We start from the raw sequence: 23,772 nt of genomic DNA, 5'->3' as shown, positions 1-23,772 counted from the left end.
AATTCCTTACTGGAATGGCCATCTCCAGTTCAGACTTCTTACAACATTTGCTTCCAACATTCATGTACATGAACATAATTAGACTCTTTCAGGCTTCAGTATCTGACCTATATTTCTGAGTTACTGTGTTGACACCTAGCTGTTGGCCAACAGCCACTCATCGGTCTTGTGGAATTCCATTACCTCCCTGACCCCACCTAATTTAAATGATTTTTTAATAGCTGCCTTTATGTCCCTCAAGTCTCATGACTGCACTCTATTTTGGTACAGACCATCTATCCTGTATCAACACTTTCTGTCCTGAAACAGTCTATTACCTATCAATGTAGCATCATTATTTTCAGTTTTCCAGCTATTTGCATCCTCTGTTATTTGGTAAGCTCGTTGCCTGGTAAACCCAGACATCTGTCCAAGCAACATTTGGTATTGCCACACTACTTTGATACATTTGTATGTGGAGATTGATGATTGAATTTGAAAACTGTGGGGGGGCGGAGTGGAGGGAAGAGGAGAGAAACTTCATCTACGTCAAGTAACATTTGTCATTTCTCCACAAATAAAGCTCCATGCATGGCCACCCTGCCATTCCCCACTTAAGCTGATGCAGTAGAATTACTACAATTTAAAATTCAAGCATGTGCTGCGTGTGTGCATTCACTCAGGACCCCATTTCTGTCTCCTCTGGCTAGCAGGACTACAGTCCATTCCAGAAAACAAATTAGATGTAGAGCAGAGGGAACCCAGGCACATATTTAAAAAGGAACAGCATTAACGCTGCATCTTTGCTCTACAAAGAGTGAAAGATTGCTCAACGTGGACCTTTCGCTAAACATCAGTGCAGCTGAGATGAGGACAAGTGTGCGCGCGCGTACACCAAGAGGGGTGAAAAGGTCAGATCCGGGCTACAAAAATCATATCCATCATGATGAACAAAGTTACTCCACCTCCTACATCAACTGGAAATTTATTTTAAAAAGACAAAACCATTATATAGTGTGTCCGGCTCTAAATCAGTCTGCTGTTTTACAGTTTCAAAGGCTAGCTCTCAAGGATAATTTTGGTGCCTATATCTTGATCATCATTACTTACAGCGGCACAGTCAGACCTTAAATGTTTAGAATCCCAGTCCTGGGAATAGCAATATGGTGCCCCAAACAAGCAAGGCAGTCACTGCACAGCAAGCCTCCATTTTTATTTCGCACAAACATTCCATAGGGCCCCATTGTGGCATATTCTTTAAAGACCATAGCTTTCTACATGTTTGAGTAATGAATGGATGCTTGGTACATCATGCTTTATTTCTGTACTCATGGATGAGTCTTGTACCCTAATCCTTAAATCACACAACTGAAACATCGAAAAGGCTGCCACAGAGATATACCTCAACCATTTATACAGATAGACAGGCAAAAGGAGTTTTGTAAGTAGGTCTGACCTTATAAGAGGTCAACAAGCCATGTAAAAGCCAATATAAGCAGAGGCAGCCATCAAGCAGATTGGGCCTTGAAGCAATTGACTTCAAAAAAAAAGTTTAAAAACAAATTTACATGATCAGCATTGTTACAAATACATAAAACTCTATTCTAAAAGAATTACCAACTGTTTTCCCCTATGGTGCAAACTTACAGGTTTAGTTTATTCAAACACCCAAGTTGGGCCATAGTGGTCAATATCCAGCATTTCTTCATTCACAAACAAGTTGAGAAGCCAGCTAGGAAAAGAAGAAGAAACACCACAAACTGGAAGTGCTCACGTAACCAATAAATATTGCACTGCACCAAAAGAAGTGAGCATACAAGAATTTTCAAAACCTCTTGGCCTAGAGTAAGATTAGATAGAGGGGATAAAATTCTCCTTTTTGCAATGCCAGTTAAAGATCCTCTGAACATATGCATGGGCTAATTTTACCCACCTCCCAGCAGATACAAGCAGTAATTGGGCATTCTCTTGCTCACTCAAAGTTGACCATTGACAATATCGGAGAGTAGAGAGAAGCAGCCATTACACCTAACTCAAGGCATACCAAACGCTGGGTACAATATTAACAGTTCCGTCTATTTGAAGTATAGAAATGCCTTAAAAAGGTGTGCACAATATCATTTTGGGTAGCTCAGCCACCCAGACATGTGTGCTAACATCACATTGTTGAACTAGTACTTAGCTGCATTAACCTGAAAGCCCATAAAACAGCTGACGGTAATACTGTACCATTCACATACAATGGCCCAGATTTTCCAGATCAAAATAATGGTGAGGCTCTCAGCGCTCACCGTTATTAAAGTGTAAATTGGACAGCAACTTCCAGCGTCTGCACATGCGCAGTTACACACAGAAATCAGGAAGTTGCTGTTCAAGTTGCTCTGCTCCTCCAGAAGCTTCGCTAGAACAGTATCTCACTAAGAGACTCGGCATTGAAGCACACATAAGGGCGTGAAGTTGCGGTACTCAAGTGATAGATACCCACTAAAGTCGCCAGAAAAAAGGTTAGGGCTTGTACATTCCAGTGTAAGTAAATTTTTAATGGCATGACAAGTCTTAATCACTGCCAAATAACTTCTCTGGCGCTGGAAATGTACTTTTACAAGTGTGGTGTCTCATTCTTTCAGATTTTAAATATTGTTGGAGTTTTTTTTTTTAATTTAATAAATTAAATAAAGGAAACTACGATGGTCTGAGGAGCGAGTTGGGTAGGATGGATTGGGGAATGGCACTCAAAGGGTTGACGGTGGATAGGCAATGGCAAACATTCAAAGACCGAATGGATGAGCTCCAGAATTTGTTCATCCCAGTTTGGCATAAAAATAAAACAAAAAAAGGTGACTCAACTGTAGCTAACAAGGGAAATTAGGGATAGCATAAGATCCAAGGAGAGGACATATAAATTGGCCAGAAAAAGCAATAATCCTGAGGATTGGGAGCAGTTTAAGATTCAACAAAGGAGGACAAAGGGATTAATTAAGAAAGGGAAAATAGAATATGAGTGTAAGCTATCAGGGAACATAAAAACTGACTAAAAGCTTTTATAGATATGTGAAGAGAAAAAGATTGGTGAAGTCAAACATAGGTCCCTTGCAGTCAGAATCAGGGGAATTTATAATGGGAAACAAAGAAATGGCAGACCAACTAAATACATATTTTGGTTCTGTCTTCACAAAGGAGGACACAAATAACCTCCCAGAGATGCCAGGGAACATAGGGTCTGATGAAAGGGTGGAACTGAAAGAAATCAGTATTTGTAGGGAAATGGTGTTAGGAAAATTGATGGGACTGAAGGCCGATAAATCCCCAGGGCCTGATGGTCTACATCCCAGGGTACTTAAGGAAGTGGCCCTAGAAATAGTAGATGCATTGCTGATCATCTTCCAGAACTCGATAGACTCTGGAACAGTACCCATGGATTGGAGGGTAGCTAATGTTACCCCACTATTCAAAAAAGGTGGTAGAGAAAAAGCAGGGAATTATAGACCGGTAAGCCCGACATCGGTAGTGGGGAAAATGCTAGAGTCCATTATAAAAGATGTAATAGCAGAGCACTTGGAAAGCAGTGACAGGATCGGACAAAGTCAACATGGATTTACAAAAGGTAAATCATGCTTGACTAATCTACTGGAATTTTTTGAGGATGTAACTGGTAGAATAGATAAGGGAGAACCAGTGGATGTGGTGCATTTGGACTTTCAGAAGGCTTTCGATAAGGTCCCACATAAGAGATTAGCGTGCAAAATTAAGGCACCTGGGATTGGGGGCAAGGTATTGACTTGGATAGAGAACTGGTTGGCGGACAGAAAGCAAAGAGTTGGAATAAACGGGTCGTTTTCCGAGTGGCAGGCAGTGACTAGTGGGGTACCGCAAGGATCGGTCCTAGGACCCCAGCTGTTCACAATATATATTAATGATGCTCTGGACGACAGAATTGGATGTAATATCTCCAAATTTGCAGACGACACAAAGCTGGATGGGAGGGTAAGCTGTGAGGAGGATGTCGTGAAACTCCAGTACGATTTGGACAGGTTGGGTGATTGGGCAGAAACATGGCAAATGCACTATAAATGTGGATAAATGTGAGGTTATCCACTTTGGTGGCAAAAACAGGAAGGCAGATTATTTGAATGGCAATAGATTGGGAGAAGGGGAAGTGCAAAGAGACCTGGGTGTTCTTGTGCATCAGTCGCTGAAGGTGTAGCAGGCGGTTAAGGCGGCAAATGGTATGTTGGCCTTCGTAGCAAGAGGGTTCGAGTACAGGAACAAGGATGTCTTGCTACAGTTGTACAGGGCCTTGGTGAGACCACACCTTGAGTACTGTGTGCAGTTTTGGTCGCCTTACCTGAGGAAGGACGTTCTTGCCATGGAAGGAGTGCAGCGAAGATTCACCAGGCTGATACCTGGGATGGCAGGAATGACATGAGGAGAGATTGTGTCGATTGGGCTTATACTCACTGGAGTTTAGAAGATTGAGAGGGGATCTCATCGAAACCTATAAAATTCTGTCAGGCCTGGACAGGCTAGATGCAGGGAGGATGTTTCTGATGGCCGGGGAGTCCAGAACCAGGGCTCATAGTCTAAGGATGAGGGGTAAGCCATTTAGGACTGAAATGAGGAGGAATTTCTTCACCCAGAGAGTGGTGAACCTGTGGAATTCTCTACCACAGAGGGCAGTGGAGGCCAGTTCATTAAATATATTCAAGAAAGAGTTGGATATATTTCTTAAGGCTAAAGGGATCAAGGGATATGGGGAGAAGGCAGGGACAGGGTACTGAATTTGGATGATCAGCCATGATCTCATTGAATGGCAGAGCAGGCTCGAAGGGCCTACTCCTACCTTCTATGTTTCTAAATAATTTTTTGAAACTCTTAATCCCATCTTTCTTTCTTTCTATTTATTTTGCTTTCTATGCACTATTTGGCATAGAAATCAACTATTCTAACTTGCACTCCCTGGTTCAGATTCTGCGTACCCCAGTAAGGATTCCTCAATCTGACTGCTTAAGGTTATACACAGTTGTTTGCCCGGTTCATACAGGTCCCAGATCCCCTATAGAGGGCGCCGTGCCAAAATGGCTTTTGAATCACAGCACGCTCTAGTGCAAAGCCCATAGAAAGTCTGTGGGTAAGTGTAAGTGTAATGAACGGCTACCACTGTTTGTTTGTCATTGACCGCAAAATCCGGGCCTTTATAGTTTACAGCAAAATGTTGCCTTCAAACTCATGTTATAGACAAATACAATAGAATTTTAAGTCTGATAGACTTTAAAGCCAAATGTAGTGTTTATGCAGACATGTGGAAATAATCATTTTTTCAGTACATTAACTGGAATAGCAACTAAAGGCAGCATTAATACATCATAAGCTATATTGCTGTGCCCGGGGTAGAGGGAGATACTAACTGACAGGATTAGTTGATTATGTACATTAATTGGCAGGTGCTACCCACTGTATTGAGTCAGCAATTAATTACTTAACTAGTCTGAACTAATCAAGCAGTCTTCTATACTTATTCATATCTGCCACCAAACTCCTTGAGCCAAGGCTAGCTCTGTACCCCATGATATTCCCAACAAGCAGTTATTGCTCTGGGGATACATTTGGCATTTTTTCCATAAGCTTAATAAAGACAGCATTGGCAATCCTGTATCATGCAACAGAAATGTATTTCCTTTGTAGACTCAGTCAGAAAATCAGGGATGTGCGATCAGTATAGATTTAAACCAACATATGCGGACATACAAAGTCTAGACCCAACAAGTGACCCACACATCTAATTAGTCCTCAGATATGCAACTTTTTTTCTACAATACTTCCACTTCAAAGTATTAATGTTGTTGCAGTGAGCTAACTGCATAATACATTGTTATTCAAATGACAAAAAAAAAACAAGTCTGCTACTATAGAAGTGTTGAAGCACAAGCTTGTATGACAACAAGCATACTCTGACAAAATACATTATCCTCTTGTTTTAAGGTCAACAAAACTCTAAAATATTGCAGTTAATAGGCTCAATACAATCACAATATTCCCTGCATCAGCAGCCGAGATGAGATTAGCAAAATTTAGGTTGCTATGCCAACTCAGACCCCAATACTTTTCTGAAGACTATTATATTGCAGTTTCCCATATTGCAATTTCCTATATTCCCATTGGCTACCTGTGGCTCAATTTCACTCATCACTACCATCATTTCTGTTGCTTGAAGATGCTACCCAGAAAGGGCAAGGAAATACAAGAATTAGTTTGGTTAAAATTGAAATCTGAAATAAAATTCTACACTTTAGATACCATGAGTTTAGAAAGTCTCAACTAGTATTCACAGAATGTGCATTATAACATTGCCTTTACTTGACAAGTAGAATGGAATAACTTCTGTAAACTTGGAGATACTGGCCACCCCAAAGTAATATTAAGTATTGTGAAAAGTTAATGACAAATGTCTAAAATATTTTTCCAAGAACACATTTGCTGATCAACAGGAGTAGGCCATTCAGCCCCTCGAGCCTGTTCCACCATTCAATGAGATCATGGATGATATGCGATCTAACTCCATATACCCACGTTTGGCCCATATCCCTCAATACCTTCGGTTAACAAAAAGCCATCAATCTCCTATTTAAAATGAATTGATCTAGCATCAATTGCCGTTTGCGGAAGAGTGTTCCAAACTTCTACCACCCTTTGTGTATAGAAGTGCTTCCTAATTTCACTCCTGAAAAGGTCTGGCTCTAACTTTTAGACTATGCCCCCTAGTCCTAGAATCCCCAACCAGCAGAAATAGTTTATTTCTATCTACCTGATCTGTTCCCCTCAATATCCTGAAAACTTCGATCAGATCACCCCTTAACATTCTAAATTCTAGGGATTACAACCCTAGACAATAAGAATACTGCGCTATGGAAGTTGTTAAATATCAGCGATCCGGGTGCATGTTGCGCTAGTTTTAAAGTGAATTTTTTGCTCAAATTTCCACTCAAACTCATTTGCAGGTCACCAAACTTAAAATCTCCCATGAACAAGCGCAATCTCATTACAGCCTTAGTCCAAACACGGGCAAAGGAGCTGAATTCCAGAGGTGTGGTAAGAGTGACTGCCCTTGAATCAAGGCAACATTTGACCGAGTGTGGCATCAAGGAGCCCTGGTAAAACTAAAGTCAATGGGAATCAGGGGGAAAATGCACCACTGGCTGGAGTCATACCTAGCACAAAGGAAGATAGTTGTGGTGGTTGAAGGTCAATCATCACAGCCCCAGGACATCGCTGCAGGAGTTCCTCAGGGCAGTGTCCTAGGCCCAACCATCTTCAGCTGCTTCATCAATGACCTTCCCTCCAACATAAGGTCAGAAATGAGGATGTTCGCTGATGATTGCACAGTGTTCCGTGCCATTCACAACTCCTCAGATAATGTTGCATGCAGGCATGGACTGCTCCAAGATCTGGATGACATTCATAAGAACATAAGAAATAAGAGCTGGAATAGGCCACTTGGCCCCTCGAGCCTGCTCCGCCATTCAGGAAGATCATGGCTGATCTTGGGCTCAAAGCCACTTCCCTGCCCGCTCCCCATAACCCTTCACTCCCTTATCTTGCAAAAATCGGTTTATCTCCACCTTAAATGTATTTAATGACCCAGCCTCCACAGCTCTCTGGGGCAGAGAATTCCAGATTTACGACCCTCAGAAGAAATTCCTCCTCATCTCAGTTCTAAAAGGGCGACCCTTTATTCTGAAACTATGCTCCCGAATTCTGGATTTCCCCACAAGGGGAAACATCCTCTCTGCAGCTACCTTGTCGAGCCCCCTCGGTATCTTATGTTTCAATAAGATCACCTCTCATTCTTCTAAATTCCAATGAGTAGAGGCCCAGCCTGCTCAACCTTTCCTCATAAGTCAACCCCCTCATCTCAGGAATCAACCTTGTGAACCTTCTCAACATTCATAAGAACATAAGAAATAGGAGCAGGAATAGGCCACTTGGCCCCTCGAGCCTGCTCCGCCATTTAGGCTTGGGCCGATAAGTGGCAGGTAACATTCGCGCCACAGAAGTGCCAGGCAATGACTATCTCCAACAAGCGAGCGTCTAACCTCCACCCCTTGACATTCAACAGCATTACCATCGCCGAATCCCCCACCATCAACATCCTGGGGCGTCCCCATTGACCAGAAACTTAACTGGACCAACCACAAATACTGTGGAAACAAGCGCAGGTCAGAGGCTAGGTATTCTGCAGCGAGTGTCTCACCTCCTGACTCCCCAAAGTCTTTCTACCATCTACAAGGCACAAGTAAGGAGTGTGATGGAATACTCTCCACTTGCCTGGATGAGTGCAGCTCCAACAACACTCAAGAAGCTTGACACCATCCAGGACAAAGCAGCCCATTTGATTAACACCCCATCCACCACCTTAAACATTCACTCCCTCCACCACCGGCATACCATGGCTGCAGTGTGTACCATCTACAAGATGCACTGCAGCAACTCACCAAGGCTTCTTCGGCAGCACCTCCCAAACCCGCAACTTCTTCCACCTAGAAGGACAAGGGCAGCAGGCGCACGGGAACACCACCACCTCCATTAAGGATATTTAAAAGCTTTTTAAAAAAAAGGTGCCTCCTAGCGTCTGTGCAATTATATTTAAAAAAAGCTTAATTTTAAGGCCTTCAAACAGGTGCAATTAGTGGAAACTCACCGTGGTGATTAATTCGATCTGGGGGTGTGGCCAGTTTCCAGCAATGTTTTTTAAACCAGTGTAGAAGTTCGCGAAAACTCGATTTGCACTGGATGTAACTTACCCTTCCTCGACCTTCTGCGCTGGCTTGGCCGATTTTGGGTACATTGTGCTGCAAATACCAGCACAACCTAGCGGAAACTCCAGACCGCATCACTTGTATACATATTTTGATGATAGCATCCGACAATATTTCCCACACTGTACAACATCTGCTCGATGTGTACTCCAAATCAAATGTGAAAAAATTCCAATATCCTAATTTGCATATAAAGGAAATCAATATCCAGGTTCAACATCAGTTATAGGCTGGCTTTTTGCACTTGGAGCACCAATGTGCAGTGCTCCAATGTAAACATTCATTCAAGGAATTAATATTACTGCAGGTTTGAGAAACTGCTTGCTCTCGATTACCAGGAAAAGGAAAAATACTTGCATTTATACAGCGCCTTCCATGGCCACCGGACCTCCCAAAGCGCTTTACAGCCAATGAAGTACTTTTTGAAGTGTAGTCACTGTTGTAATGTAGGAAACGTGGTAGCCAATTTGCACACAGCAAACTTCCACAAACAGCAAGGTAATAATGACCAGATCATCTGTTTTAGGGATATTGGTTGAGGGATAAATATTGGTTAGGACACCAGAGATAAATCCCCTACTCTGCTTCAAAATAGTGCCACTGAATCTTTTACGTCCACCTGAGAGAGCAGGCGGGGCCTTGGTTGAACGTCTCATCCGAAAGATGGCGCCTCCGGCAGTGTAGCACTCCCTCAGCACTGCACTGGAGTGTCAGCCTCGATTTGTGTGTGTTTAGGTCCCTGAAGTGGGACTTGAACACACAAGCTTCTGATTCAGAGGTAAAACCAAGCCACGGCTGACACTGGTCACAGGATTGCTATCCTCAGTGTATTACGAAATCAGTGACAATCTTGATCATTAATGCTACCTCTTGATTTAGGAATAGAAAGTGCTTTCAAAGTTTGGTAACAGTTATAACACTACCTGCATTTGTAGATGCAGTCACCTAATTACACTTCAAAGCCCATGATCCAAGACAGGCTGCTTTCTTGGGTTTTAACAATCAGTAAACAGTCAATTCCCAATATAGTTGAACTCTGCTATATCCAGCATGTTAACAGTATGAAATTTTCCAATTATACTGTTCCCGTAACTAGAGAATATGTCACTGCAATAAGGGCAATCATGACCACTGGTGAGATGAGTAAATTTAGTCATGTTCCAATATAATTTCATGGTATATCAGTAGTCAGGAAGTAGAATTGCTTAAAAAGCATTGGGTTAGGTTCTATATAGCAGAGTTAAAGTAAAGACAGTGGTAATTGAATTAAGGGAAATGTGATTACATGGAAAAAGATTGTTAGAGAGAATGCAGAGTCCATAATTACTTTTAAAGGGCAATTAGATAGTTGCTTAAAAAATTAAAGGAAATGGAAAGTAAGCAGGAAAATAAGTTTAGTATGGGTGGCCATATGGAGAACATCACTTGTGCAGATTTGTTGTGCCAAATAGAATGTTACAACAAAGGAACACACCATGATTCTATAAAGATGACGGGTAAAAGGAAGCTTCTCAGACTTGAACGATGTGGTGACTGGTGTTCCACATTGCTCAGTGTTGGGATCATTATTATTATTTATTTATTTATTTATTTATTTTTAATTCATTCACGGGATGTGAGCATCGCTGGCAAGGCTAGCATTTATTGCCCATCACTAATTGCTGTTAGGTAGGGAGTTCCAGAATTTTGGCCCAGCAACGATGAAGGAAGAGAGATATATTTCCAAGTCAGGATGTGTGCAACTTGGAGGCAGTAGTGGTGTTCTCCCATGCGCCTGCTGCTCTTATCCTTCTAGGTGGAAGAGGTTGCGGGTTTGAGAGGTGCTGTCTATGAAGCCTTGTCGAGTTGCTGCAGTGCATCTTGTAGATGGTACACACTGCAGCCACGGTACACCGGTGGTGGAGGGGGTGAATGTTTAAGGCGGTAGATGGGGTGCCGAGCAAGCGGGCTGCTTTGTCCTGGATGGTGTCAAGCTTCGAGTGTTGTTGGAGCTGCACTCATCCAGGCAAGTGGAGAGTATGCCATCACATCCCTGACTTGTGCCTTGTAGGTGGTGGAAAGGCTTTGGGGAGTTGGAGGGGGGGGGGCGGGGAAGTCACTTGCTTCAGAATACCCAGCCTCTGACCTGCTCTTGTAGCCACAGTAGTTATGTGGTTGGTCCAGTTAAGTTTCTGGTGAATGCCACCCACAACAACCAGGATCTTGGTGGGGTGATTCAAGGATGGTAATGCCATTGAATGTAAAGTGGAGGTGGTTAGACACTTTCTTGTTGGAGATTTACTTTCCACTTATCAACCCAAGCCTGGATGTTGTCCGGTCTTGCTGCATGTGGGCATGGACTGCTTCATTATTTGAGGAATTACGAAAGGAACTGAACACTGTGCAATCATCAGCGAACATCCTCACTTCTGACCTTATGATGGAAGCAGTTGAAGATGCTTGGGCCTAGGACACTACCCTGAGGAACTCCTGCAGCAATGTCCTGGGGCTGAGATGATTGGCTGCCAACAACCACAACCATCTTCCTTTCTGCTCGGTATGACTCCAGCCAGTGAAGAGTTTTCCCCCTGATCCCCACTGACTTCAATTTTACTATATACATAAATGATGTGAATTTAGGAATTGACGATAAGTGACATTTTCATTTTCTGATCACATCAAAGTTGATGATTGCGAAAGAATACACGAGGGCAAAGACTAGCCGGATGAGCAAATAAGTGATAGATGCAGTTCAACATGTAGAAAAATACGTAGTAATACTTTGAAAGAATAGGGAAAGGAAATACAGTAAATGGTACCCTTTTTAAAGGTGATCAGAGGCTAGCGGATACACAGTTCATTAAAGAGGTGACAGCATCAGTAAATAAGGCAATTAAAAAACGCACACCAGATGCCTAGTTTTGTAACTAGAAGGACAGAGTACAGCAGCATTGTTGAACTTGTACAAGATCTTAGTAATGGTTGCAGTTGGTAGCATAGTGTATAGTTTTGGGCACTCCATTATAGGAAACCTATAGAAATATTGAAAAAGATGTAGATATTTTACTACATTGTTTACAAGTTGTCGATTTTCTTAAGATGTTACTAGGGATAATGGAGAAGTGAAAAGTTAGCCTTTGCCCTCTATTAGAGCGGAGAAGGTTGATGGGTGACCCAATAGAGATCTTCAAGTTTATGAAGAACTCGCTTAAGGTAAATAGGTGATAGATTTTCCATTAGTTGGTGAAACAGTAACAAGAAGGCACAAATCGAAGATAATCACAAAAAGAGGTTAGAAAATATCTTTACATAAAGGGTAATTGTAGCAGAAAATTCTACATCCTAACAGTTGTTGAAGCAGAATCCATAATTTATATTTTGAAAAGGGAAATAGATATTTGCTTGAAAAAGTGTAATGTTAGATACAGGAGAGGGGTATGAAGATCACCCAGCCTCACAGGTAACTCCTGGTGTTCAAAACATTTTAAAGGACAAGTTAAGTTAATGAATTGCAATTGTAAAAGACTATTAACATTTGATCTGCTCAGCTTTGGATTCTCACTTGAAGTGTCCATGCGAATAATCCTGTGGCCAAAATTGAATATTTTTGTCCCAAATCATTTCTGGTATTTCAGTTTCACCCCTCCCTCTCCTCCCTCCCATCTTCTTTTCAAACCTGTATGTAAACTGTACCTCTCCAGTCATTCCATACCAGACCAGCCAAATTTTCAACATGTGTGTCCAACAGGCCACATATCAAATCTGGGGCCAATTTATCTACTCTTTCACTGCTCCGACATTATGCTCTACATCGCTGATGTAACTATTCCTTTTATGCTTTGTGGCGTTTTGTTTTCAAGCCCTGTTGCAGTACATAATCATGACATTTTCTCAATTACGACCACCACCAGGGCTGGTGAACATTGCCATCAGCTGCACATTTTCTCCATACTTTCATAACATTTTCATACTCATTTTGTATCTAGTTTGTGCCAATGCTGCACATGTACAAGAACATTTCTTCAATTCTAAAGGGAATATGCACCTCAAGATGGTGACAGTTTCAGTGCAAGACCAGGTAAGCCTTCCTCCCACAATCACTCACTTTTGCTTACGTGCATAATTTCAAACTTTTAATGTTTTATAAATATTTGGTCAGTACTGATCCTGGACCAGTAACCCTGAAAAGTAAACTTCACCTTTTACTGTAACTTAATTTACAAGGCCAACACACAACAGCTGCTTAAAAAAATTATTGGTTCAAACTTCCATAACACAATGCATGAATGAATCACTATTCTTCTAGTTTCCCCTCAAAAAGTTCTACAAAAATAGCTTATTCTTGCTAATCGAGTGAACCGTTTCCTCTTCCAGCGAAACCGTAGTGCTTCCAGGACGGGCAGCACACGTGACACAACTCAACCTATAGTTGTTATTGGAGGCAGCTTGTTATGAAAAGGATAAGGGAGTGATTTCATGATAACAATTCCAGCACAAATCAAGTGTTGGGGGTAGGAGGGGGGGGTGGGGGGGGGGGGGGGGGAACAAATTTGGAAAATTGTAGACCACGCAAAAAAAAATCAATTCATATTTCGGAACCAGATTTCTGGACTAGTTAATTTTAGCTTAAAGAGTTAAAAAGTAGCGATACACCACTTTTTAAAAAGGATGTCCACTCTTTCACAAAAATTAGGGATCTTACACCAATATTCAAAAAAATCTCCTGAAAACGGTACCGATGAACGTCGACAATCTTCAACTCCAGCACACGGCATTCAGTCCAAAAAAAACTCAAATCCCTTCTGAATGACAACTATATAGCAAGTGTCCATTCATTTTACACATTACGGTACGAAATCAATACTCTTCTCAACTTAGTGGTCTTCGCGACAGTTGGAAATTAAGAAGTCTTTTGTAACGTGCTGTACACTAAATATCTGACACGATTTAAACACTTTTTTCATTCATCTTCTAACCAGGGTCGGTAACAATCACACAATTGCAACTTAAAGGTTCAAGTTAAACATCGAACCCACTTCAGATCAATAGCAACTAACCACGTCCTTAATATTAAAAATCCTAATTGTGCAATTCTTGGTTTCAGAGCAAAGCAACAGATTTAAAAACATTGGTAGTTTTTCATGCCTCTTAAATACATTTAAAATCCGAAACAACTGCACAAATCGAGCTCAAAATTATGACAAAAATACAAACAGACTTGCTGAATTGGGCTGCATCAAAGATGACCCTTTATTTTATTTTTTTAAATACTCGTAAATCAGAATTTCCAAACAAAATAAACAATCAACGCAAATACCTGGGTTGCCTCAAAGAAAAAGCCCTTTAGGCAAGAGCATCTGAAGCTTAGATATTAAAAAGTTCCTGGAACATAACCTGGTTTATCATCAGTCTGCAGATCCGTATATGAAAGAGAACACACGCCGTTGGAGTCCCGATAAAGTGACAAGCAGAAATTAACCACTTCTACATCTTTATTTGCTTAAAGCTGGATTTGTAATACTGACAAAGTTAAAAGACGATTAGCTTGTGACACAATACTCCCCTCCGGGAATAAACACCATCATCGCATGATCGTTCCGGAGTTTCCTTTGAGGTGGGGGCGGGGAAAATCACAAACGACGTCCACTTCATACCCGAAGTTCAGACAGGGGGAGGTGGGAGCGATCTCCGCGTTTCAAACATCCCGGCGAAAGTCACTGAGCAACACATCTCCATAGCACACACGAAGTTAACCTACAAGAAAAAAAGTGTCCCGTCGGGAAAAAAAACTCGGGATTGAAAAAAATAGAAAGTTGCAGGGACGTTTCCGAACAGACTCTCAAGTTTGCTTTGACCAACTTGAAGAGGAATGTACAGATCCTGCGAGCTTGTTTCCTTTGTTTGGGAAGTTCACAGACAAAAACCTCTTGAAAACAAGGGAGAGAGAATTGCATCTTACTACTTGTTAGGAGATTAAACCATTGGGAAAATTAAATCTTAAAAAAAAAATCAGCAGATCTCAGCTGGATATGCTTTGCAATTTAAAAAAAACAACACCAAACCGCTTAGTGGAGAGAAAACACAGACCGGCCAAGAGTGCCAGCGAGTTTGGGTACTTACTACGGGTCGTTCGTGAATCGTGGGCTCCGGGGCGGCTGATATCCGTACAGATGGCAGTACAGGACGTCGAAGCAGAAGCAGCACATCTCCGAGTTGACCACCATGTTCCTGCCGCCGGGGCAGCCGCCGAAGCCGTTGACGCGGCCCACTTCCTTGCAGTGGTTCTCGCTGGAGTTGTTGGAGGAGGAGGTGGAAGAGGACGAACAGCTCGACAGCTTCTGCTTCTTCACTCCACAGCACCCCGCCGCCATCTTGGAATCCACCGGCGCTTCCGCGAAGCCCCGCTTTCTACCCATACTCCTCCGAGGTTAAAGGGGGGGGGCGGGGGAGGGGGGAGATCCTGGAAGGGGAAGGCAAATAAAAACAGAGAAAAAAATACTGGATCATATCGCACGCGCTACGGGTTCAGAAAGGTCCTGTCAGGGAAGAACAATCCAATCGGCTCGACCGCCGCTCCGATCACCATGGCAACGGCCGGGCCCAGGCCCGGGCCCATCCAGTGCGAGCGGTCAGCGGCTCACACACACACAACACACGAAACGCAGGAAAGCACCACCGACAACTACTCCGATCATTGCCCGCGGCCTGTGAGTGACGTGATTCTGTTTCTCCCCCCCAATACTTTTAACTTATTTAAATATATGTATTTATATAGATATATTTTTCAAAGTTACAAACCGAACCCGCACCACCACGGCTCCTTTACCAGGGAACCTCGTTGCCGTACGTCAGAAGGTGACATCCAAATACACACACAGACACAAATTATTTTGTACAGGGCCAACAAACTCTGGAATAAACTTCCTGCTCGAACTGTGGAGGCAAAACAACCCCTGGAATCCGTTCGAGGAACAATTGAGTGCTGCCACGGGGGCGACGTGAGCGTCTCTTTTTGGAGTGGATGAATTAAGATGGGACGAATGATCTTCCTCGTCCGTAATTATCGTGTGAATAGAAGCGTATCTCACACTCAGTGTGCTGCAAGGGAAGCAGGTTTTATAGAAGTCGGGGGAGGGGGGGAAGAGCCATCACACTCTTGAGTTTTGCAAGGCTATAAAGGATTTTTAAAAATAGTCGACCAGTTAAGGGGGAAAAATAAATAAAACAAATCAGGAAGAAATTCCTTTCAGGATTCAACTAAAATCATAAACATGTGCAAAGTCACATTCACAAATCTTGAAGCTCCAGTAAAATATGTATTATTTTCATATTCACGAGTCATAATTTAAACAATTATAACACTAGGAATCCTGCAATATGCATAGTAGAGGGAATGTGGCAGCATGAGTTACAAGACTGTAATTCATTAGAAAGAGCTCAGTTCAAGTGATTCACAAACAGAAGAATCTTGGGTTGAATTACAGTTTATACAGTAACTGCATTTTAAAAATAAATCTGTTGTTAACACTATTCCAACTACTCAGCAGCTGAGATTGAGTATGGGGAATGGAAGGGATGTTATTGACAGCTAGAAGCTGTACGAAAGGGAACAGGAGAACACAGTACAGCTCAGTAGGTTAAAACCATTTTTTTAGGCAAGAATAAAGAAAGTAAGCCAAATAGGTTGCATAAGCAAAGAGATTATAAATTTGGAAAATATTGTGTTGTTGATGTATTAGGCATTGGCCAGATGCCATACAGAGTACTGTACAAACTGCAGTCACCTAACCTTAGGAAAATAATTATCTTTGAAAGGCCACAAAGCAAACTACGATCATTCCGGATATTAGTTGTTTAAACCATGACAAAAGGTTAAGAAAATTGGGCTTGTTTTCTTTGGAAAAGAGAAGTTGAAGTTTTCAAGATTGCAAAGGGAATTGATAAAACTGATCGAAGCAAATTGGTTGCTACATCTAAGGATTCAAATACAAGGAGACACATTAAAAATAGGAAAGTAGGCGTAAAAGGGAGAACAGTTTTACTCAATAATAGAATGTAAAATAAGCTACCCATAGAAGGCTGACAGTATAAATAGCTTCAAGTGACATTTAGGTGCATTTCTAGAGAGAGGAGTTGAGATATATGGTGAAAAGGCAGGTAGTTGGAGATTATTCTATCAAAAAGTTCAGGCCTTTTTAAAATCTATTGTCCTTTTCCTAAAAAGTGTTATGGCTTTGTGATGCAATCACTGCAGATTATCCCAACAAACTCAAGTTATGCAATTCAATACCATTTTTTTTTAATTACCACTTCGGCAACAAAAATAATCTTCTGGGATGGGGAGAAGAAGGAATTTAGCACTGTGGAGCCGGAGATGCTGATGAAGTGGTATCTATCAAGGTTCTCTGGTGTAACATTTGTAAGATGATATATTGTTTTGTTATTGGCATCCAGAGGATAGCAGTTTGGAGGAAAAATGATTTGGTGGAGGGAAAGAATTCTGTTACTGAAGGTTGACACCAGTAATGAAAAAAGTCAGAGGAATAGCATTTAGATTGATAGGCAGCAATATATAGGAGAAGGGAACAGCGAAAATCTGGAATTTGGAGTAGCCATACAAGATAAAGGAAGCAGGAAATGTATACTTAGATAGGGACAGAATTAGAGATTGAGAGTGGAATAAAAGGGAGACAAGAAAAGCAGATGGAGGCCACTGCGAAAAGGAAGGTAGCAGTTTGAAAAAACAGAAAGACTACTGACAGAATAATGAGGGACAGACAGGTTCTCTATGTGGATCAGCTGATGCATACAGAATTGTCAAAAATATCCCAGTTACTCATAAGCCACCAGCTAAAATATAAACTAGGTTTGTGGATTATGACATCTACAAAGCAGAACCTTGCATGAATCAAAAGAGGTTTTTAAATAATAATTTCCAAAGCATTTAAGTGTATTATACAATTTTTCCTTTTCCAAGAAAAACCATTCTGTTTCAACTTGTGGAACAGTGTGTAATCAGCTGTAGCACAATGCCATGCTGTCACATATAAATTCTCAGAATTGAAATTAAATCACCCTGTAAAATGTTAATAGTAGTAAATTATATATAATTGTCTGATAAAATTCCACATTATTAAAAGTATGTCTGGTTTTATCTCAGCACACTAATTAGTTGTACTTAAACCAGGGATAAGAAATCATTTTTCAGGCTCCAACAATGTAAACAATGCCTTGTCGTCATTTTTGAAGTTTGTATAATGTTTCATCTTTATTTAATGCCAATAAAATAAGTAATTGAGAAGCTGTATTCTGAGAAAATCATGCATTTGATTCTAGTACAAATCTAGAGATTTGTTTCAGTTCCTAGACACCAGCTTAAGCCCTGTTAAGCGAAATCTGACAATAGAAAAAATATCTCAAATAAACCACTAGTATTACTACAGGGGGTTATTACAATAAAAAGTTTTAATTAATGTTATAAAGTAAAAACAGTATATGAATTATTTTAGCTTCATTTAGAATCTTGGGCTAGATTTTCATCCCATTGACAATGAATGAGCAGAATTTAAACCCAGTTATCTAATAGGTGTATCAATATAGTCTATTCCCACCTTCATTCTCAGAGTGTTCCAACATACTGAGCACCGTTTCCTATTGTGTGTATATATATATATATAATATATATATAAATATATAAAACATTCTTCAGCAATGGACATGTTTATTCCTTTATCCCCAACTCCTGTATCTACAGTAAGGTCCTGAAGGTTGAAATAGTCCCTGGATTTCTTTTTAATTCAGTAAGTTGGGACACTGGAACAAGATTGAAATTGACCTGCAAATTTGGGTGTCTTGATAAATTGGGACATTTATCAAGAGGTATGGAGGTGTCCTCTAGAATTGTGTAGCATGCACAAAATGATGTCAGTAGCTTGGCTTGTTATAGAACTGTACGTCTTTGCAAATCTCTGCATGAACAGGATACACGTTGACTCGTCATTATATACCTCCAATTGTAAATACAGTACTATCAAAATGAGCCAGTGAGAGCTTGGATATTAACATTTAAGCTTTAAAACAGAATATTGGCAGATGCATGGGTTCTTATTGCAGGAAAAAAGGTTCTTTACAATGTATTATCAGAAGCAATTCTCTCCTTAAATTTCTGCTAACAAATTATAGCACCTTGTTTCCAATAAATGCAAAAACAATGTTATTGATTTATTCTGTTGAATATTTTTTTTAATGCAGTAATTTTATCCTCCTTTATGATCTTTCCACTGCACCAGATACCATCCCAAGAAGGCACCATGTAATGACTGAAATTAAAAAAATTTAAATCATTAAGAGTATGTTTTGGCAACTTCAGGTAAAATATCTATAACTTTCCTTCATAAATATGTGGTATATGGGAGCGAGAAAAGGAAGACTTCCATTTGCATAACGCCTTTCACAACCTCAGGATATCCCACAATGCTTTACAGTCAATGAAGTACTTTTGATGTGTGGTCACTGTTGTAATGTGGGAAACGTGGCAGCCAATTTATGCACAGCAAGCTCCCACGAACAGCAATGTGATAATGACCAGATCATCTGTTTTAGTGGTCTCAGAGGATGGAAATCAACAAGCAGATCATACCTACTATATGCTCGTTCCCTTCCACACATTCATGAAACTGTAGGTCATATTTACAAGGGTGTTTTAAGTTTCCCATATTCATAGTCAAGGACAATATTAACAAGATTAATTCTTGGGGAAAAACAGGAAGAGATTTCAACCCCACTGAATTGAATGGAAATAAATTTTTGGCACTAGCAGTGAAGCACAAAGAGATTACAAATTTTTCATAAAAAACTGAATCTCACTCGAAATAACAACAAAAACAATAACTTGTATTTATATAGCACCTTTAATGTAGTAAAACGTCCCAAGGTGCTGCAAAGGAGTATTTTAAGACAAAAAATTAGAAAGTTGTTGAAAATTGACATGTTTGTAATGGGGAAATTCTGGCTAGAATTTTAAAATTATAAACAGTTCACCAGGTTTGTGCAAAAGACCAAATCTATACATGCAGTATTTTGCACTGGAAATTAAAATTAAAATCTGGTTTGCTTGCAAACCCAGAGACCTCCCTCCCCAATGCCCCCATGTCCCAGAACCTGCTCCAATGTTGCTCGAACCACCCTCTCCAGTGTTCCTGTAACTCAGCGATTCCCCTCCCCCACAAGTGCTCCCAGGCACTGGGACCCACCCCTTCAAAATACTGCTCGACCCTGAAACACCATCCCAGGGCTACTCCCAGTGCTGACTGTCTCTGATAATACTACTTGTCAAAGCACTCCTGCTCTAATAAAACTTGCATATCACCATGAGCAATGTGTTAATATATAATATTTAAGTTTATCTGAAATATATAGTATAAAACGCTTACTATGCACAAAAAACATTTTCAGTATATTTCCAATTTCAGTTGCAAGATTAATGGATATTCTTAGTTGCTCTGCACTGTATATTATAACAACCTGTAGGCATTTAACAGTTACGAGATTATTGCATTCAGGACAATACCTAATAATAATGGGCCTTTTAAGTCACATCACCATACAGAAATAGAAACCAGTATAGAAATGTGGTAGCAATAGGGGACTCTATATTTAGGGGGATAGATAGCGTCCTCTGCAGCCAAAAATGAGAATCCCAAAGGGTGTGTTGCCTATCCAGTGCCAGGGTAAGGGATATCTCACGGCGGCTGGAGAAGAACTTGGAAAAGGAGGGGGTAAATCCTGTTGTCGTGGTCCATATTGGAACAAACGACATAGGTAGGAACAGGGAGGAGGTCGTGCTGAAAGAGTTTCAGGAGTTAGGCTTTAAATTAAAAAGTAGGACCTCGAGGGTAATAATCTCTGGATTATTGCCCGAGCCACGTGCAAATTGGCATAGAAGCAGACATAGAAACATAGAAGATAGGAGCAGCAGTAGGCCATTCGTCCCCTCGAGCCTGCTCCGCCATTCAATGCGATCATGGCTGATCATCCAAATTCAGTACCCGGTCCCTGCTCTCTCCCCATATCCCTTGATCCCTTTAGCCTTAAGAAATATATCCAACTCCTTCTTGAATATATTTAATGAATTGGCCTCAACTGCCTTCTGTGATAGATAATTCCACAGGTTCACCACTCTCTGGGTGAAGAAATTCCTCCTCATTTCTGTCCTAAATGGCTTACCCCTTATCCTTAGACTGTGACCCCTGGTTCTGGACTCCCCGACCATCGGGAACATCCTTCCTGCATCTAGTCTGTCCAGTCCTGTCAGAATTTTATAAGTTTCAATGAGATCCCCTCTCATTCTTCTAAACTCCAGCGAGTATAAGCCCAATCGACCCAATCTCTCCTCATACGTCATTCCTGCCATCCCAGGTATCAGCCTGGTGAATCTTCGCTGAACTCCCTCCGTGGCAAGAACATCCTTCCTCAGATAAGGCGACCAAAACTGCACACAATACTCAAGATGTGGTCTCACCAAGGCCCTGTACAACTACAGCAAGACATCCTTGTTCCTGTACTCAAACCCTCTTGCTACGAAGGCCAACTTACCATTTGCCGCCTTAACCGCCTGCTGCACCTGCATGCTTACCTTCAGCGACTGGTGCACAAGGACACCCAGGTCTCGTTGCACTTCCCCTTCTCCCAATCTATTGCCATTCAGATAATAATCTGCCTTCCTGTTTTTGACACCAAAGTGGATAACCTCGCATTTATCCACGTTATATTGCATCTGCCATGCTTCTGCCCAATCACCCAACCTGTCCAAATCATCCTGGAGTTTCTCGGCATCCTCCTCACAGCACACACGCCCACCCAGCTTTGTGTCGTCTGCAAACTTGGAGATATTACATCTAGTTCCCTTGTCTAAATCCTTAATATATATTGTGAATAGCTGGGGTCCAAGGACCGATCCCTGCGGTACCCCACTAGTCACTGCCTGCCACTCGGAAAAAGACCCGTTTATTCCAACTCTTTGCTTTCTGTCTGCCAACCAGTTCTTTATCCAAGTCAATACCTTGCCCCCAATCCTATGTGCCTTAACTTTACACGCTAATCTCTTATGCGGGACCTTATCGAAAGCCTTTTGAAAGTCCAAATATACCACATCCACTGGTTCTCCCTTATCTATTTTACCAGTTACATCCTCAAAAAATTCCAGTAGATTAGTCAAGCACGATTTACCTTTTGTAAATCCATGTTGACTTTGTCCGATCCTGTCACTGTTTTCCAAGTGCTCTGCTATTACATCTTTTATAATGGACTCTAGCATTTTCCCCACTACCAATGTCAGGCTTACCGGTCTGTAATTCCCCGTTTTCTCTCTACCACCTTTTTTGAATAGTGGGGTAACATTAGCTACCCTCCAATCCATGGGTACTGTTCCAGATTCCATCGAATGTTGGAAGATGATCAGCAATGCATCTACTATTTCTAGGGCCACTTCCTTAAGTACCCTAGGATGTAGATTATCAGGCCCTGGGGATTTATCGGCCTTCAATCCCGTCAATTTCCCTAACACCATTTCCCTACAAATACTGATTTCTTTCAGTTCCTCCCTTTCATCAAACCCTCAGACAGATCAGGAGAATTAACATGTGGCTGAGGGGCTGGTGTGGGAAAGAAGAGTTCCTTTTCATGGGACACTGGCACCAGTTCTGGGACAGGAAGGAACTGTACCGATGGGACGGGCTCCACCTGAACTGGGATGGGACCCATGTCCTAGCGAAAAGGGTAAATAGGGAGGTGGCAAAGGTTTTAAACTAGTAAGCAGGGGGAGGGATCTACAAGAAACATAAGCAGCCTAAATATAAACAAAACAGGAAAAGTAAGCATAGGAAAGAATAAAGTAAGGGAGGACATTGATGGCACGGAAGCAAATAAAGTTATAGAACGGGGGGAGAAATTTGGTATCGCCCCGTTTGGGGCGCAATTATTGGCCGGGCGCAAGGTTTAGTGCCTGGCGCTAATTATCACCTCCGACTGCAAACTTGGCTTCTATCACCCCTGGAGGTGATTGGAGCAGTAAAGCAGGTGCTACACACCTCTCTTAAGGTGCTAATGCCGAGGAGCGAGGTGCTACCTCAGAGCGCTGGCGAAGCTCATGTGATGTCAGTCAGCAATAGAACACAGACACACTGGCGCTGGCCAGTTCTTAAAGGGAGGGTGGATCTTGCTCTCCATCCACACTCTGCTCATTGCAGCCTTGAATCTTGGCCTGGAGAGACCTGTACATCAAATCTGCTGGAAAGAACAAAGGAGAGGCCCAGGAAAAGAGCTTAAAGTGCAGCCCCCACAGTCTCTTCTAAATCGATGCAAGGAAGGTCAAATCAAAATGAACCTGCAAAGTGCTGCTCAGTACCCAAAACGCCTTCACACAGCGTTGAATCTCTCCAGAAGTCTCTCTCTCTCTTAGAATGCGTGGTGCAAAAATGTCGCCAACAAAAAAAGGCAGGAAGCGGTCGCCTTTAAATTGCGCTCCCCCAGTCCCTTCCCAACAGCAAAACGCTCCCCTCAACCTGTCGTTGCTAGCGGCAGGCGGTAAGGTAGGGGGTGCCACTCAATAACCGGTCTGGGGTGCTACCGGGGCGTTGCACGCTTGACTGACATCACGATCTGCAGGTGCAGGAGATCGTGGCGGTAATGTTTTAACGGCGCCGCAAAATGTCTGGTCAATTTCGCGAGCGGCATAAACATCGCCGCGCCCAGGCACTAGTTGCTTTGCAACCCATTAGTGCCCTCTTAGGGTGCTAACGGGAGGCGCACCGCAACCAAATTTTTCCCTCCAGGAGTCTAAAAAGATGGTTAAACATAAAGTGAGAGGAAATCCTATTAAAAATGAGTTAAACTGTCTGTACAGCAACACACACAGTGTCCTTAATAAAACAGGGGAGCTGGAGGCAATCATGCGTTGGGAGGAACCATACATAGTAGGGATTACTGAGACATAGCTGCAGAA

At 41.8% G+C, this 23,772-nt stretch overlaps 1 protein-coding gene across 6 annotated transcripts in view; it reads right to left on the bottom strand.

Annotated features, from left to right (window-relative positions):
- The window catches only part of LOC147125259 (nuclear protein AMMECR1-like), a 186,647-nt gene extending 169,502 nt beyond the window's left edge, over positions 1-17,145 (bottom strand). The window contains exon 1 of one of the 6 annotated variants that reach the window (XM_086000113.1): positions 14,892-17,145. In XM_086000113.1, coding sequence (XP_085856239.1) covers positions 14,892-15,187 — 296 coding nt within the window. In that variant the 5' untranslated portion in view covers positions 15,188-17,145. The remainder of the gene's footprint in view (positions 1-14,891) is intronic. The other 5 variants (XM_086000085.1, XM_086000093.1, XM_086000123.1 and 2 more) reach the window with 5 other exon arrangements.
- Between the last annotated feature and the right edge of the window lie 6,627 nt (positions 17,146-23,772).

The sequence above is a fragment of the Somniosus microcephalus genome, chromosome 1 (assembly GCF_052327205.1).
Source record: "Somniosus microcephalus isolate GS21.2 chromosome 1, FLI_Smic_1.0, whole genome shotgun sequence".
Classification (NCBI taxonomy): Eukaryota; Metazoa; Chordata; class Chondrichthyes; order Squaliformes; family Somniosidae; genus Somniosus; species Somniosus microcephalus.
This window is presented reverse-complemented; position numbering and strand designations above follow the sequence as displayed.